The sequence below is a fragment of the Henckelia pumila genome, unplaced genomic scaffold (genome assembly GCF_033568475.1).
Source record: "Henckelia pumila isolate YLH828 unplaced genomic scaffold, ASM3356847v2 CTG_525:::fragment_3, whole genome shotgun sequence".
NCBI classification, from domain to species: Eukaryota; Viridiplantae; Streptophyta; class Magnoliopsida; order Lamiales; family Gesneriaceae; genus Henckelia; species Henckelia pumila.
Window position 1 is genome coordinate 5,061,630 of NW_027331857.1, and position 18,246 is coordinate 5,079,875.

Consider the following 18,246-nt stretch of genomic DNA (forward strand, 5'->3'; position numbering starts at 1 on the left):
AAAAAATAATTTAAAGCTAATATCAAATAGTTGCATATTTTTTTCATGTTTGCTCATCACGTCCCTCGACTCGCATAAGCTAATGGATCTCTGATGGGTTGGGAATTGGGATACCCTTCGGTCAACCCTTGTAATTAAAAAAAGTTAATGGGCCGGCCGGGGCCAGCCCACACATATTATTACCTACCATGCAACTGTTTTATCGGCAATAAATGATCATATTAATATTTACACTAATTTATATTTAGATAGAATAAGAACAGCAGCTTTGTAGTGTACTCCTGGATATGCCCAATGTTATACTGTATACATATTTTATGATTCTAATTATTTACATTTACTTATTATATACAAATAAATTATCCTTTTCCACTTCGAATACTCCGAAGCTTGGGTGATTTGTTTAGGTGTATCTGTTTCCTGCTACCTAAACTACTTTTACTGTTTATTTATTGCCATCAATACTCTCTCAAAGGGGAAATTATATCTATTTATTTCCATTTTTTTTGGACCAATTTTTCCCCGTTTATATTCTTCACCCACTTTTATTTCCCACATCCCAATTTGTATTATTATTATTTTTCCCTTAAAATAATAATAATTATCGATAAATTTTTGAAAAAAATAATAAAATGTTTCGCCAATAGGCGCGTGCCACGACCGTTATCTAGTCTGCTTCACGTGACTTGTACGGTACAACTCAGCTCAGCGATAACATTCACCATTGCTTCCTTCTTTACTCCACCAGAATTTCTCTCTCTCCATTCTAAAGAAATGCATCCATTCGCATTGCAGTGATGTTCGGCTCCTAAATTATTCAGTAAATATATTTTTACCAGTAGTTGGTGTCATAATTTGATCTCCGGGCGTGGAAGTGGGCGAAATCTTGAAATTGCTGCAACACGTTTTCCCAGAAAATTCCTCTTATATAATTTGCTTCGATTTGTTTCTTTTTTATTTGTCGAGATAGAAGAATTGTCGCTTGATACTGGGCTATGGCGATTGCTGCTGCTGCTGTTGTTGTGCCTTTGGGCGTTCTCTTTTTCATTTCTGGCCTTGTCGTCAATTTGATTCAGGTTTGAATTTTAGGGATAATTTTACTGACTAAATTTCATAATTTTATGCGTTTCATCGAATTTTACCTCAAAACGCAAGAAGGGTTTTTTCTTAACGTTAAGCTATTGGTTCTCAGATAGTTTTTTTTTATTAAGAAATGTATGTCTTGAGTTTTAAGAAATTTTCAGGCTATATGTTACGTGTTAATACGGCCGCTGTCAAAGAACATGTATAGGAGGATAAACAGAGAGGTGGCTGAGCTCTTGTGGCTTGAATTAGTGTGGCTGGTCGATTGGTGGGCTGGTGTTAAGGTGATTTCTTAAAATGCCGATTTAAATTCGAGTCTAAAAACTTGTGTTGGTTCTTGGGACTCGTAGAGTTCATCACAGGATGCTGCCATTGCAATTATTTCGATGACTTCGTATATTTCTAAAATACTTGTATATGCATCTGGGATAAAGTTCCCGATTTCTGGTCTAGTTGTCGTAAATCAAATCTTTGTGACTTAAGCTATTTAGGGTTAAGGGCTAAAAAAATTCAGCGGAGAATTATTGTAACCTTATGCAAGGGTAATTTATTTCCCCAAGCAAGTACCAATGCAATAAAGGGAAATGAAACCCCATGATTTACAATATTTAACAAGGCTTGGAGAAATATACTGAACCAAATTTTCTTTGCTGCGGAGAACTTTAAGCTGCCTTTAGGACCAAAGCAGATTTCTTTTCAATTTTATGCTGATTCTTATATTATCTGGTTTAAGATGATGGAGTACAATGTGAGCTGAATCTCGGGGCAGCATTTAAGAAAATAAACCGATAGTTTAACCATGTTTTTGAATTTTTCATTCTTCATCTGATTCATCTGAGTCTCTTATGTAGTAATTCTGTGGCTGCAGATTGAATTGTACACTGATTCTGAAACCTGTAAAGTATGATAAACCCAAGTTTACTTTGCTGCTTAGAACTTTAATATGACAGAATTCCTGCATCTTATGGACTACAACATTCAAGATGACATGACATCTTGCCATCTTATGCTGATTTTGCATTAGCTGGTTTAAGATGATGGATTACAATATGACTTGAAACTATCGGCATTTAAGCAAATTGACTTATAATCGAACTATGGTTTTGAATTTGTCATTCATCTGAAATTATCCAAGTCTCTCATGTTTTTATGATTCTCTGCTGCAGATTGAACTGTACACTGATTCTGAAACCTTTAAATTGCTGGGTAAGGCTACAAAAAAGTTGTTTATAGATATTGATTTGTGTTCCTGTGCGTTGAAAATTTACCCTTGCTGAATTTGTATGTATTTAACTTTTCTGGTGATTTGTATAGGTAAAGAGCATGCACTTGTCATGTGTAATCACAAAAGTGACATCGATTGGCTTGTTGGATGGGTTTTGGCTCAGGTTTGTCGTCTGTGTTTTGGTTCTCAGTGAGTCTATTAAAATGTATTCAGTATTCATCAATGCAATTCTCATGTACGACAGCGATCAGGTTGCCTGGGTAGCACATTAGCTGTTATGAAGAAATCTTCAAAGCTCCTTCCAGTAAGTAGCTTTCTTTGACCTTTTTTCTTACGGTATTGAAGCTTCGTTTACTTAACTGCAAATTTATTTTTCTATGACTTAGTTGTCACATGTTAGATTTCAAGTTAAACTGTAGATAAAAGTTGGGGAGGTTGATGGATGCTAATTAATAAGTTGGCCATATATGACAAATTGACAATCATCTGTGTTTTTTCATGAGATGACGTTATACGAGTTGAGATAAATTGTGGACCGTACTGAATTCATCATCAAACTATTTTTATGAAATAATTTGCAGTTCGAATTGATGGCAAGTGAATATATGGCATGGACAAACCAATCAGCTCAATAGTTGAACTGTTTGTTTCCCAAGACTTATTCCTTAGTTATAGCCAGACCGCGTGTTTATGTGAGTAGAGAAAAGATAGGGTGCAATTTTTTAATGGAGTTTTATAATGAATATTGCACAAGTATTCTTGTTAGGAACTCATTCCCTATCCTCTCAACTGTTAGATCCATCAAACAGAAGTCATAAACGTATAATGTTGTTTTCTCTTTCTACTCTTGTTTCTCTGTCACGTTCTTGTGTTTCTAATTCTATTTTTGGCTGGAATATGACCAGATACATTGTCGATTGAACTAGACATGTAAGTTGAGCTGAGTTGGCTCATTAGCATGTCGAGCCTGTTTGACACAAACTTAATCAAACTTTGAGCTCGAGTTCGAGGTTTCTAATGATTTCGAGTGTAATTTATAGCCACTCAAAATCTCATGATCTGAGCCAATAAACATGTGGAAACAAAACTCATGAGCTTGCTTATTTGAGCTTAAGCTTCTTGATTTTGAGCGCAAGAAAGCTCGAGATAGAGAGTAGATCTCTTCACATGCTCAACTCAATATTGACTCATTTACACCCCTCATGTTGAATGGATGCCTTGATTTCTCACTGTGTGCAGGTGATAGGATGGTCCATGTGGTTTTCTGAGTATCTCTTTCTTGAAAGAAGCTGGGCGAAGGATGAAAGCACCTTGAAGGTATGGTTAAGGGAGAATACTTTTTACCATGAGTTGCTCTTGCCTCATATTCTTTTATGTTTCTTTGACCTGTATGCTCTATTTCCTTCAGTTTTTTTTGGCTTAGCAGTCCTGGATCCTAACGTGATCTTGCTGAAATCTCTTGTAGTCAGGACTTCAAAGGCTAAGGGACTTCCCTAGGCCATTTTGGCTGGCACTATTTGTTGAGGGTACTCGCTTCACGCAGGCAAAACTTTTAGCTGCTCAAGAATATGCATCCTCAACTGGATTGCCTGTTCCGAGAAATGTTTTGATTCCTCGTACTAAGGTTACAACCCACTCCAAGTTAAATTATCCATGGCCGTCATCAGTAATGAAGCTCCCATATTTGATTTGTGTGGTTTTCAATTCGACTAGTTTAATCCCTACTGAAAAAATCATTTAAGCTGGCTGATTGTCGTTCTCAGGAATGTATCCCTAACAAATTTTAGTACGAGCAAGTCCGGCAAGCAAATCGGTTTCATCTTGAAACAGTAATTTTAATGTCATTTATCCTTGTAGATAGAACACGATGATTTCTGCTTTCAGAATATCCTTCTTGTAAAGTTATGGTTTTTTCTAAAAAAAAAGTCCTTGACAGGTGTTGCCTTTTGCTAAAATAAACTAGCCCTTTGCGCCTGCTTTCTGGAGCTTTGCTTGTGCAGCTATATGAATAAGAATTACCATTATTCATTGAAACAATTTAAACCTTTTTTCTGTTGTATTGCAACATTATTGTTTTATGATGTGTAAAGTTGTCCAAAACACTTGCTTTCGGGTAATTTGGATTCTTTTCAGGGTTTTGTTACAGCAGTAAGTCATATGAGATCCTTTGTTCCTGCTATTTATGACGTCACTGTTGCAATTCCCAAAACTTCTCCTGCACCAACCATGATAAGACTCTTCAAAGGGCAATCTTCCGTGGTAAGCCTGCAAACTCTTAATTCTCAAAAAATGGTGTCGCATATGGTAATGTTGTGGCAACTTATGCATTTTTGAAATAATTGGTGTGGTGCCATACTGCATCGGGTGGTGTGCTAAATTTCCCTTTAGTACAAGCTAGGTCAGATAATAAAGTAGCAAACCATTGTAGGCATTGTGATTCTGAGGCAGGTTGACACTTACCAGTAATCTGCAACATAAGCTGTCAAATGCAAGGAATTAAGATCTAAGAATCAATTACAGAAAGTTTCTTCATGGATGAAATTGCAGTCGTTCTTAGTATTGAGACTCGCTGTACACTTGTTTCTAGATTTAAGAATACCGATTAATGCTCTGTGTCACTTACAGTGATACCTTTTCTACATCACTTTTTCTTGTAAATTGTTTTGATTTTTTGCCATCTGTTAGGTGCATGTCCACCTCAAGAGAGAGCCAATGAAGGATTTACCCGATACAGATGATGACGTTGCTCAGTGGTGTAGGGACATCTTCGTAGCCAAGGTGTACCAGCTCATGGATCCTTGAATCATACCTTTCTTCTTACATGGTTTGGCCTTGCCAATAAAGTTTTGGCCAAAGCATACTGAATATTTACCTACAACCCTTTCTGATCAGCTTCTGTATAAGCAGGACAAATTACTGGACACATACATGGCGGAGGGTTCCTTTGGTGAACAATTGCAAAACACTGGTCGCCCTGTGAAGTCGTTGTTGGTAAAATCCTCAGTGGTCTCCTTCGTATCTTAATGCATCTCCATTCTGGACAACCGTGAATTTCTTCTTTTAATAACAGGTTGTCTGTTCTTGGGGCATTTTGCTTATCATGGGGACCTTGAAAGTTTGCCAGTGGTCGTCACTTTTCTCTTCTTGGAAAGGGGTTACCTTTTCTGCAATCAGCTTGGCAATTGTGACGGGTCTCATGCAAATCTTGATTCAATTTTCTCAGTCTGAGCGATCAACCCCCGCCAAAATCGCACCTGCAAAGCTTAAGAATGGTGGAGAGACGTCCCCAACTAGATAAAACACGGCAGTAAGCGCAACCTATATTTTGTAACCGAGTTCTCGATTTACAGTTGTGAAGGGAGTGCTTGTGCTCGAAGCTTTTGTACTGAAAACAGGCTGTATGAGTAACAATGCATTAATCTACTATGATACTATAAACTGAGCAAGTGCTTGTTGCAATTATGCCAATGCTGAGGCAATTTAAAAGTTTAACGGAGAAAAGTTGCGTTTTTCAAAATTTGAGAATGTTTCAACCAGTAGTAGCGACTGTATTTAAAATCTGTCATTGAAATAAGATAGATAATTAGGATCCTCTATTTAAATGAGAACAGAAAACTTAATTTAAAATGTTTTTTTTATTATTATTAAATTGGGAATGCAGTTCTGTAACATTTAGCCACTTAGAAACAGAAACACAGAAACAGGATCATTTTGTTTTCTTCAAGGTTATATGTACAAAGGTAAGTGACCCTAAAACTAAAACTTTCGAATCAATTCCATCAGCTACAGTCTTCACGATATTGTTAAAGAAACCTTTGAACTAAGTAAATGTAGTTCCCAAGTGATGGCAGCTAACAGTTCAGCTTGAAGGTTCATTCCCATCGTGAAGAGCACAACATACAGTTGCTTTCTGATGACCTTTGTAGACTTTAATTTCTTCACCATTGGACATGGACCATAATCTTGCAGTTGAATCAGAAGAAGCTGAAACCAAATGTGTCAATCAGGTAAAAGAAAGCAGAAAGTAGGTGTTATCATAGAGATCAAGGAAGAAATTTTGATATACCTGTTATAAGAAAAGCTCCATCAACAGAGAAAACACAATCCCAAACCCAGCGCTGATGTCCTACAAAGTTGGAGTTACATCGGTGTTACAGCAAATAACATCAAGACATATAATCAAACATGATTTAAACCATGCAAAAATATATAAACGTTGCGTTAAAAGGACCAAATGTTTACCTGTTAGAGTTTTTTCCAACGCAAAACCATCTACATTCCATATTTTGACGGTATGGTCAGCAGATGCAGTAGCCAGGTACCTAAAAGTCATCATTCTCAGTATAAATCAGAGACAAATTCTAGCCCTGAGATTAGAAAAACGGAGAAAAATTCGACACACAAACCAGCCCAAATGTAATAGAACACAGTTCTTAACAAAGAGAAAGGCCATCGATCCTAACCGGTTTGGTTCACACAATTCAGGAGAGAGGAGACATTTAAGAATATACCCATCGTGAGCCAGCAACTTATGCAGTGGCTCGAAATTGGTCATAGTCTGCAATAAGCTTAATCAACTCATGGTTACTAAGTCAACAAATGCAAAGCGTAAAAGTAAATAATATATTTGTTCATGGGTCTCACCTGAGTCCCTTGCAACAATCGCCACACATAACATGTCCCTCGATTGTTAGCTGCGACTATCAGACTTCCATCCCACATTACTGTCAAGGATCGTACTGCTGTATCCACTTCTGGAACCTACAAAATATGTCAAGTTCAGCCATTACAGTTGCACTACAAAACTCTGTTTTGCGAAGGTGAAAAAATTGAGTTACCCACCAATAAGCCACGGGTAAATGGACGGTATAATGTGCTACAGATTCTTACCCTCAAGTTATCTGTTTATCTAACGTTGTCAGCAAAACAAATCCCAGGTCCTTTTTTTTTTACTAAAGGATGGGGTTCTTGTCTTAAAGCTAGCCACAAATGAAATTATATGTTACAGTAAATATTTATCATCACAGGAATCCTACGCAATGGCCCAATTCAGAACCACCAAAAGGATCAATTCTCACCCATGGTTTCACAATGGCTAATAACAATTATCAATAATATTCTCATGATCCCAACACATTAATTATCTCCAACAAGCACCTGGTATCAGTGATTCAACCTACCAGATCAATCATTTCCACAACCTAAACCACCTCTCCTGAGACTATATCTACATCACACAAAGACTTTGAAGATTCTTTCTGCCAACAAATTTGATGTCTGAGACTCTGAGGTAATCTAGCTTGAACTTTAACCGAAAAAATTTGTACTTTCGGAAAAGAGGGATGAAGTTAAGATTTGTGGATAACTCAAACAATCAAAAGATTGTAGTAAGCCACATACCAGCTCACAGCTGCAAGAATTAGCTCTCAAATCCCATACACGGATATTGCCATTCTGGTCCCCAGATATCAGCTCAGTCTGCAAATCACCAAGAGAGGAAAAGATAAAAGACCATCATAGGACATAGTGCACCTAAATTCTCCAGGAAAATAAAACATAGAAGCTTGGTTGTGAAAATCGAATAAAAGATAACACATGATAGTATGGATTCATTAGATATCCCCCATCACAGATTTGGTATGGTCAGAATTCAAGTTCTATAAAAAATAACTGGCTTCCATCATGAAGTATTGGGTCAAAAACACCTCAAAGCAATGGTCCATTTCAGTTATCCATGTGTGGTTTCTATGACCAGTTAACATATCAGAAGATTAATAAGCTAAGGCTATGTTTGGTAGCATTATTAATAATCCATGTACAAATGTATCCTTTCTAATCCTACGTTCTTCTCATCATATTATTTATCAATCAATTAATTATAAATTTATATCAATCAAATCATTAATTATTTATGATACATCAATCAAATTATTGAATTTAAATTACTATATTACCCTTTATAAATAATATTATTTATATTTTATTTATTTTTTAAAAGGATAAAATAGTAATTTAAAATTTTTATATAAAATTTAATCAATCAAATCAAATCAACTATAATCTATCAATCAAATCAAATATTTTATCCACTATCATTTCTTATTTATTTTTTTATTACAATACATTACTTATCTATATATTATTTATCTTATCATCCATACCAAACATACCCTAAAAGAATCAATATTTCGCAGCCATCAAGGCCCATCACCCAGAAGATGATTTTTTTAGCCATTGACAACATAACTTTTCTCTCCTACATACCTCGAATAGTTAAAATTTCAGCAAGAGACTTCACTGATAGACAGACAAATTCATCACAGACCTGATTTGGGTGCAAGACAACAGTATTAACTGCTGCACGACTTTCATATTCTCTCTGGCAACCTGGTGCCCTATGCCACAGAATGAAAGTAGATCCATGAGAATTAATCTTAACTAAAAAGCTCAAGACCAACAGACTCTCCTTGATGATGGGCAGGGAAAAGACAAAATATTGAATCTGGCAAGTTACATATATTATATAAAAACTTCCCACACCTCAAGTCCCAAATCTTGACAGTGCCGTCTTCAGAACCTGAATACATCCAATTTCCATCACACTGAAATCCAACTGCCATCACATTATTAGTGTGAGAATCATAGCTCATCACCTGACATAAGGACGAGAATTGGCAGAAAAAGTGAAGACAAAGCTGATAGAGCATTAAAATCTAGTCAGAGAAAATGCAGAATATATTAGAAAATGCAAAATAGGATGGCATACTGGCTGAGGACTGTTCGAATTGACATCGAATAATCGTATATGAGGATTCCCGGCCGCTGCTAGGCCGCACTTATCAGGTGTAATCTCGAGCCTGTTTACTTGCTGCAGAGAAAATGACTATCAATTTCTGCTATCTTCAGTGCACTTATGCTTGGCAAAACCGTGTTGTATAAACCTTTGAAGAGGTACAATAACAGAAAGCAAATTCACTTCTGCCAGACCTTTTGTAACCACTAATGCTTCAAGCCAAACACTTAACAGCTCAATGCATTACACCAAACAGTTACATCACTGTCATATACTTCAAATGAAATAGAACAAACATTCTGATATAGAGGAGAAGAAATTCTATGACAGTAAAAATGTGAAAGAAACATTAAACACCTAATATAGGTTCATTAAAACGTGAAAGGATTTTTTGATATATGGGATTTTTTATATTCAGTCAAGAACATTTTTTTATCGTCCTAAAACAAGCCTCGTCCACAGGAAACTGCATGCTTAAAAAGCGCCTTCGGGCCACAACAAAAACATCAAAGTGTAAAAGAAACAATTCACCCAGCCTAAAAATTTAGCATCAAATTCAGTAGATCACATTGCAAGCCAGTTTGCAGTCTCCCTTGGAAGCTTAAACTAGCATGTGGTCTCAAATTTTGACATATAACATGAATATAATTACTTTTAAGTTGCGCAATAAATTATACACATTAACCATTTTAAACATGAGCACCAGGATGGAAACAGACAGGAACTTATGAAACAAAGGAAATAGAGTTATAAAGACAGCAAAACCAAAAATGAAACCAAAAGGCTGATAATTTTTCGGGCATACAGATTCAGATGCTGGAAAGTGAAAAATACAATATAATTAATAAACAAAGCAAACTAAAATTTGAAACTTAAAAAAACTGAGATTTTGAGGGGATACAGATTCAGGATATTGGATAGTCCGGTAGCAACGCCCGCTTTTTGCCTCCCAGAATCGAATTGTGTGATCATAGCTTGCTGTGGCTAAAACCACTGATGGTTGACTCATGTCAATTATCTTTCTTTACTGTCAAGCACCATTAGAATTAGAATTGGAATACATAGATAGAGAACCATAAGATCAAAATCATATCCACAAACGAAAGGAAATCAGTTATCAATAAGGAAACAATGGGTTATCGAAACCACCTTTTTTTTTTAAACGCTTACACTAAAAAAATGTCTAAAACTACTTCGTACAGGAAAATGCAAACATCAAAGGACAAACAGGTAAAGCACGGATCTTTGATGGCAATAAGGGCAGCTGAATGAAGGGGTACGACCAAAAAAAAAAAAAAAAAAGGAAAAGAAAAGACAAAAAAAAAATCCTTTGAAATGGATTCAAAGGTTTTATTCATTCTTTACCTAAGAAATTGAATTTGGTCAACCGAACTCAACCCATGATTTTGACATTGTGAAGGGTTTTATAGAGAGCAGAGAGAGGCATTTATACTCGATTCTGCAAAAACAGTGGCAATCTCAATTCTCAACGAGCAAGAAAAATCGAAGGTTGGTTCAGAATTCTGATAGCTAAACCCCTTTTTCCAATGAAGTCCATCCAATGGACGCTAAACGAGCTAACCTGGGCCGGGCCTTCAACTAATTCCCAGTCCCGGATTGTGTTGGCCCAAAATCCAGCCCATTATCATTTTGGGCCAGCCCAAGCACCTGGGGAAGAATTATTCGTTATTTGCCTCATTGCCATTTGCCTGCACATCATTTACACTTTTATGTATGGCATGGTTTGACACTCACCGTTATAATTTTAAATTTTGATAAAGAAAAAATGTCCATCAATTTTTTTTATTTTTTCTCTTGATTAAAATAATATAACCCCTTTAATTTAATTTATATTGATAAAAAAAAACTAAATAATAACTGTTCAATTAAAATTGTCTTCTTCTTCTTTTCTTTTAATCAATAAAATTGTCTTCTTTCATTGAAATAAATGGATGTCTAGGAGACTAGGACACTCTAAAATATGATTTTAATAATATAAAAGCTCACGATCTCACGAGTCAATTTTATGAAATAAGTACTTTGACTTATCCATAAAAAATATTATTTTTTTATTTTTAATATGAGCATAGTTTCACTATAAAAAGTCGGTGACACCTTATCTTTTAACAAATACATATCTTATTAAAAGGTGGAGCTACAAAGAGCAAACATGTAAGCGCATTGAAGCTTTTACTGGCAAAATTCTTCTCGCAAAACATTTCAAACTGGGAAACTACAGTATTATATCATTTGGGGTAAATGAGAACTACAATAATTGTTTTCACTAACCCAAAAACAAAACCAAAAAGAAAAAAAAGAAAATCACACACGCATAAATGGGAGGAAAAAAAGAACACATTCAAACATGTGTGCTTATAAACACAATCCCCAACATCCAATCCAGCACTAATCTCTTCTCAATCAAATCATACATCACACCCAATTAAACACCACTCTTTTTTTAAAAAAATATATTTCTTCCAAATGGAATCTTGAAAACTAGGATTCCTTGGCTAACTTTTGCGCATTGATCAAGCTTTTTGTCAGCCAGATTGCTGTTTCTCTGGAAGAAACGGCCTCGTCTCCAAATGCTTTTAGCACACCAGTAAGCTCATCGAGCTTGTCCTGTTTCAGCAGCCGTGCACACAATTCGAGCAGTGACTCTAAAGCATTTGCTCTCACGTTGCTACGATTCCCCGACTCAGTTTTGATATCATCATTTGAAACTTGATTCATTGGATGGATGCCTCCTTTGTCAGTTCGAGTTGAATCCCTTGATATCTCTGTTTCAGTGTCAACCGTATCCTTATCCAGACGAGTTTCATCAGGGAACACTCCTGAATATGTGCCCGTACTCTCTTCCTTGCTTGAAGAGTTCCGAGATTCTGCATCAACTTTGGTTGTCAAAGTTTCTTTAGTTAACAAAACAACTTCTTCAAGAGCAGACGCAAGCTCATCGCTACAGACAGTATCTAGCATTATTATTTTATTGCATTTTTCAAGAATTGCATCTCCGTCCTTAGTTTCTTTTCCCGCTGTGACTTGGGGACTGCACAGAGGTTCCGATTCGATTGCTTTGTCCCTCTTTCTGTCAGAATCTTCCAAATTCTTAATGTCCTTGGGAGAATTTTCCTCTTTTTCTCCAAAGGCTGATGTAACCTCCAAATTGAAGCTTTCCTTGTGCAACATTGAAGATTCAAAGATTTCTTGATTGTCTTCATTGCAAGCAGTTGTCTCGCAACTCGTGCCCCCACTTTTTGAATCCTCACTGTCATGAGAAATCTTCCCTGAATAGCTTGTGGGGTCAACCCTTTTAGTTTCGAGTTTGTCTTCAATCAAAATATCACCATCTAGTAAATTCAGATCCTGAACATCAATGTTTTCCTCAAATAACGGAAGAAGTTCCTTCTGTTTCGGTTTCATCTCTGCTCCTCTGTCATCTTTTCCACCACTAGAATTGCTAGGCGATGGTTTGCTTGTTTTTTCCTTTGTGCTGTTAGGTGATGGAGATTTTACTGGAAGAAACACAGTAGGTAGGTTCCGACATCGAAGCAGGTAAGGTTTCAAATGGGGATGCCTCAACAATTCAGCAGCCTATGGTGGAAGAAAAAGAAGTAAATTAAACTGAAATTCACTCAAATGCGAAATTAAGGGGAAAAGAATATCAGCCCACCGTTGGCCTATGCTCCGGACACTTCCTTAGCATGCTCTTAATGATCTGTTTTCTGAGAATTTTGAAGTCCTCATTAACGTCAACCCATTTCATATTTATATTAACATGGAAAAAGAAAAAAAAAAAAAAAAACCAATTTAAAATCTGCTTACAGAGTCGAAGAATATATATGAGGAAATGGGGAGAGCAAACATTTGTTAATCTTGTTGATAAGTCCAGCCATATCCTGTTTTAATCAGTTCTAGTTTTAGCAATCTGTGCTCCCAAAGTTGTTGAAATGGATTCAATGCTAGGGAAACAGAAAGATCAAACTTACTGGGGCTTTAAATGCTTGTTGGTGTGCAGCAATCTCGAACATGCAGCAGCCTAAGAAATAAGAAAATGATACTTTCAAACATTAAGAAAAAAATGGCACACTGAACTTCGAATTCTCAAAATTTAACTTACCAAGCGACCATATATCTGATTTATAGCCGTATGGCATATTATCTGTAAGCTCCGGACACATGTAGTTGGGTTTCCCGACAACCTAGTTTTTAAAAAAGAAATCATATATATTACACAAAGATGTACAGTTGTTAAGGCTTTATGAAGGGGAAACATTATAACTTCCATCAATAGCTATTTTAGGAAAAGTCCACTAAAATCTTTGCCACAGGTGAAACATGTTCTGTAATTAGAATTTCTAGATAATTTTCTTAAGAAATGTAAAAACTAAATAAATGCAATGAGTTCCGCCAGGCCCATTTTAGTTGTGTCTTCTCTTCTCTTAATCAAATCTCAAACATTTACTCAAGCTCAATCATATTTCGAACATTTACTCAATGTCAAGCTCGAATATGAACTGATCAAATTCGAGCTCGAGTTCTATACATTAAATGAGTAATATCCACCTTCTGTTGTTCACCATAATCACCACCAGTATTTACTCTCAGTTTTTCAGTAGGCTACGTGTCTTGTGCACCATAGTATGACATAGAAAGCTGAAAATAGAAACGTTTTCCGTACAAACTCTAGAAATTGGAAACTATATATTCCATACCGTCGAGGCAAGGCCTTCCTCATCAAGAAGTTTCCCTAATCCAAAATCACCTGAAAAATATGCAAGTGAACCCAAAAAAAAAAATTAGAAATGAGTACAAGAATCAAGTTACATGAAGGACTTGTTTCGGCCCTCTTACCAAGACGGATGTCATTTTCCTTGGTAATGAATATGTTAGATAACTGTATTGAAAGTAAATCATGTAAGAAAAGATTGTCAAAAAGTGGCACTTAAATGGCACAGCAACATCAGAATAAACCTTTAGATTCCGATGAAGGACACGATGGGAGTGAAGATGGTCAATAGCTAATAACATCTGGGTCAACCATTTGCAAAGTTTCTGAAAAGAAAATACAAGAACATCACTACTAAGGACAGGTTATTCCATTTAAATAAAGACGCCTCCTCCCTCATACAAGAATATCAAATAGATTACCTCCTCCGGAAAATATGCTCCTCTAGCCTTCCTAATTTTCTCAGATCTGAGCAATGGAAATATTATGACATAGGAAGAAAAATGTAAAGAAGCTACCAGTAAAATACAAAACCACGAGAATCTAACAAAGACCAACACGATAAAGACGTGACAAGATAGGATTTGGCAAAATACCACCAAATTATAAAATTTCCTTGATTCGTTCTTTCCTTTCGTTCATACATATATATTAGGTGGAGAAAGTTTCAAATCTTCTTTCCAGAAGTAACAGCACAACTCTCTCTCTGTACATGAAACAGAGCACGGAATTTTTGACACACCTTGAGCAAGGAACTATTGTAGATAAACCTGAAGAATCACTTACATGTTTCCAACTTCACAGTAGTCAGTGACAATGCAAATACAATTCCCCTGTGGATTAAAAAAAAAGAAAAAGAAAAGAAAAGAAAAATTACTTCAGAATCAACTTCAGGTTAAAAACGCGGAATTTACACAATTCAAAAGCAATTTGAGGCAGATCTCAATTGGCCATGAATATTCAAAAAGATACAGGATACCTTATCCAACCAAGCATTTTTGTACTCCAAAATGTAGGGATGTTGCAATTTCACCATTGCATCAATCTGTATCAGAGACATGAAAAAGATTATTTTTCATTTCAAAATATGAAAATGTTGTGACCATTTTCCTTGTATGGGTCAAGCGAATCAACAGTTCAAAAACTTAGTAAAAGGGCAAACTTTTGATTAAATAAAATTCCTCTCGTTACATGGCAATTTGTGTTCCAAGAAATCTATACGTAAAATTGGAACAACATGAGATGAGAAGGTGTGTCATTTGGCAGATGATGTCGATGCCAAAAAAATTTCATGTAAAAAAGTAGTAATGGAGCTTTATCAAGTTAAATAATTCACTCTTTAAATAGGTTGAACTTTCTTCTTATCCAAATTCATCGCATTAAAATGCCCAAGGAAAAACAAATGATGGCAGTTGCTTGAATGTAGACTAAAATCATAGTTCTGATAAACCACTATTATGCTTGCGAATCAACAAATTCTTTCCATAACTTAGACGTATCAAGACATTATAGGCTTATAAAATTACAAAGCTACAGTCAATTACTCTATATATAACATATTAACAACAGAACTACTCTAGAGTGGCAATTGAATCTTAAAATCCAAACAAAAATTGCTTCAATTATGACACCATATATTTGCCATAAAAACTAACTGTAAAGCATAAATTAACCTCCTGATTTGCAGTACACTTGAACTTCTCTGTCATCTTAGAGAGACGAATTTTCTTCAACACATACCTACCAACGATAAGGGCAGCGTCATTAAATTGAAAATATATAAGCAAAACCATCTTCCAGGAACCAATGAGGCTAAACCAATAATCCTTGAAAGGAATGGAATCGAACTCCTAGAACAGTTTCACATTAACTTAGCTATTTTAGTTTTCTTATGCATCACAATGAAAATGCAATAATTACCAAGGAAAAAAAGGGCACTTTCTCAAACATTACATGTTTCTTGAAACATAGAAGAAAATTTAAGAAAACAGGTGATACTCGAAGAATCAAACACGTGGAGAAACTATTTTTCTTGACAAGCTCGTCAGTTCAGCATCTAATTCACACCAAATGCTCATAACGGTTCTGGAAAATATTCGAAGAATCTATAAATTTTGCTGTTAAAATAACTCCCCTCAACTCCGCAATCTCCGATTTATGCTGTCCAAGCATGAGCAAACCAACATAGACCAAGAAAACAACCGCACACAAAAAGTCAAAGATTAAAATTTTATGCATGGACTCATTACTTCTTTTTCTCAGCTTTGTGGAGCACAAGAAACGCAGCCCCAAAAGAACCTCTACCAATTTGCTCAATCCCTTCATAATCTTCCATCTTGCTCTTAGTATCACCATTTGCCACCTCCATCAATCCCTGAAAAGCCAGAAAACTCAAGTGGGTATCTCTAGTTTCAGCTAAAGATTCAGTCTTTAGACCAAATAAATCAGCTGGTGAAAAACTCACCTGGCCCACTTGAGCAAGAAACAGTAGATTCCACGGTATACCCTCCACAAGAAACCAAGAAAAAGCAAATCCCCTGTATTTTCCGTTGCAGCTTCAAGCGGAAGACAACTTCAAAGTTCGGTCGCTGAATTAATTAACGCAGTTATTCCACTCTGAAACGCCTTAAAAATTAAAGCTGTGAAAGTATCAGACCGCACTTATGGCAACCGGTTATAACTTGTGCTCGTGTAAATGTGGGGGAAGGGGTTTCAGGTTTTTCAATGGGGGTAAAGATGCTGTCAAGAAAAGGCACCAGCAACAAGAAGGGGTCATTAAACAGTTGATTATTTTGCAAAACAGATGGGCGTAGGTTTGTCTACACAAACAACATTTATGGTAATAAAGAATGTTAATAATATATGCTGTAATTAAACAAAAAGTGGGAAACACAAAGTCAAATAATCAATTACATGACAGATATGAACACAGTCTCCTGCGCAATGGAAATTCAGAATGGTGGCCTAGAAAAATATCAGATGCCCAAATGTTTTTCCTTGCATTTGAAGATTCATCATGAATATTGGTCACTTTTCATCAGTGAGAAATTGCTAAAAATTTACTCCCTTGAAAGTTATATTACCCATCTCAAGAATTTAATTATATATTTTTTCTATATATTACATATCATTAGATTTCTATTCAATAAATAAAGAGGGATTTTTTAAATGGCTTTGGGAAAAATATATTAATCAAATCTGACCTTAAAATCTAGCAAATTATCAAACTAGCATATTGTTTACATTAAATTACAAATATATTCTATAAACAATTTCCTTTCTTTAGCAGATTTTTTGTGAGTATTTATCCATGAAAAGAGACAATTATATCCATATTTAAACTAACAAGTAATATTTTGACAAAAAATCATAAATTTTTATGAGTAATTTATATTGAAGATCTGTTTCACAAAATTGAGATACGCGGGACTGTCTCAAGTAAGTTTTTGTACTTCTTTTATGAGACTTTATTTTTTATTTTTTAAAATCAACTTGATTATGTTTAGATTTTTCAAAGATGATCACTATTTTATTAGAGTTTAATTTTTTGTTTTTACTTTAATCCTTTGAAATATTTCGTCAATTCGTCTTTTGTGTTATTAATTTTTACCTTGATTAATTTATTTCTATTATTTTGACTAAATAGTAAAACATGATTGACATATCAGTATTTACCAAACTGACTAAATACTATAATAAAATTATAGATTAATTAGTACTATAAATTATATTCATCAAATATTATCACTAATTTCAATATATAATTATAAATATATATATAAGTTGACTTTTACTACAAATCAAATAAAAATAGTATCATTCAAAAGAAATGAAAAAAAAACGGTAGTATTATCATTACAATTAATATTAACTAAAAAAAATTAACTCCAAAAACAAAGTTAATTCTTAAATATCTATGATTTTGATAATTAAATAAAATTTCTTTTTATATGTGACAGAAAAAGTTTGAAGGTTGCATACAAAAATGAACAATTGAATAAATTTATTTCCGGTAAAATAATTTATTTTATTTTTTTGGAGAGGATCCAGTAAAATAAATTATGATGGGAAATATGATGAGATAATCTAGTAGAAATAGACTTGAAGAAAAAGGCAAAAAGATGTATTTTGGGATTAAAAAAATATGAAAGGTTGTTTTTAAAAAAATTTAGCAAGGAAAGCTATTTTAAAATTTTAAGCAATAAGATGGGTTAAAATAATAAATCTACATTAAATTAAATGGTTACATGATTGGATCAAGAGGGTGTTCGAGCTTATGAGCTCTAAGTTATTTTGGATCTTATGATATCTTTAAATTTGTCAATAATTCAGTCAAACATCTCACAAACAGTCAATATAATATGTTTTACTTATCCAAAATAAACTTTTATATTTCCACAAATTCTCATTATATCC

The 18,246-nt window shown here is 34.9% G+C and overlaps 3 protein-coding genes across 3 annotated transcripts; 1 reads left to right on the forward strand and 2 right to left on the reverse strand.

The window, feature by feature from the left end:
• The first annotated feature begins 695 nt into the window (after positions 1–695).
• LOC140873007 (1-acyl-sn-glycerol-3-phosphate acyltransferase 2) lies at positions 696–5,817 on the forward strand. Its single transcript, XM_073275966.1, has 11 exons — positions 696–1,076; positions 1,245–1,367; positions 2,250–2,289; positions 2,398–2,471; positions 2,553–2,612; positions 3,548–3,625; positions 3,774–3,932; positions 4,442–4,567; positions 4,994–5,086; positions 5,216–5,299; positions 5,379–5,817. The coding sequence occupies exons 1-11, from the start codon at positions 996–998 to the stop codon at positions 5,604–5,606; spliced, it is 1,146 nt and encodes a 381-aa protein (XP_073132067.1). The 5' UTR covers positions 696–995; the 3' UTR covers positions 5,607–5,817.
• Positions 5,818–5,930: 113 nt separating this feature from the next.
• Positions 5,931–10,616, reverse strand: LOC140873008 (target of rapamycin complex subunit LST8-1). The gene is made up of 11 exons (XM_073275967.1): positions 10,467–10,616; positions 10,003–10,128; positions 9,075–9,176; positions 8,849–8,961; positions 8,634–8,703; positions 7,709–7,786; positions 6,953–7,069; positions 6,772–6,866; positions 6,551–6,630; positions 6,375–6,434; positions 5,931–6,292 (listed from the first exon to the last, which is right to left on the reverse strand). Exons 2-11 carry the CDS (start codon positions 10,108–10,110, stop codon positions 6,168–6,170), a joined length of 948 nt encoding a protein of 315 aa, XP_073132068.1. The 5' UTR covers positions 10,111–10,128; positions 10,467–10,616; the 3' UTR covers positions 5,931–6,167.
• A 683-nt stretch (positions 10,617–11,299) lies between these two features.
• LOC140873006 (serine/threonine-protein kinase Nek6-like) lies at positions 11,300–16,843 on the reverse strand. The gene is made up of 14 exons (XM_073275965.1): positions 16,295–16,843; positions 16,080–16,204; positions 15,504–15,570; positions 14,810–14,875; positions 14,617–14,663; positions 14,253–14,298; positions 14,076–14,156; positions 13,956–13,998; positions 13,817–13,866; positions 13,222–13,303; positions 13,091–13,140; positions 12,927–13,000; positions 12,775–12,826; positions 11,300–12,695 (listed from the first exon to the last, which is right to left on the reverse strand). The coding sequence occupies exons 2-14, from the start codon at positions 16,196–16,198 to the stop codon at positions 11,601–11,603; spliced, it is 1,872 nt and encodes a 623-aa protein (XP_073132066.1). The 5' UTR covers positions 16,199–16,204; positions 16,295–16,843; the 3' UTR covers positions 11,300–11,600.
• Between the last annotated feature and the right edge of the window lie 1,403 nt (positions 16,844–18,246).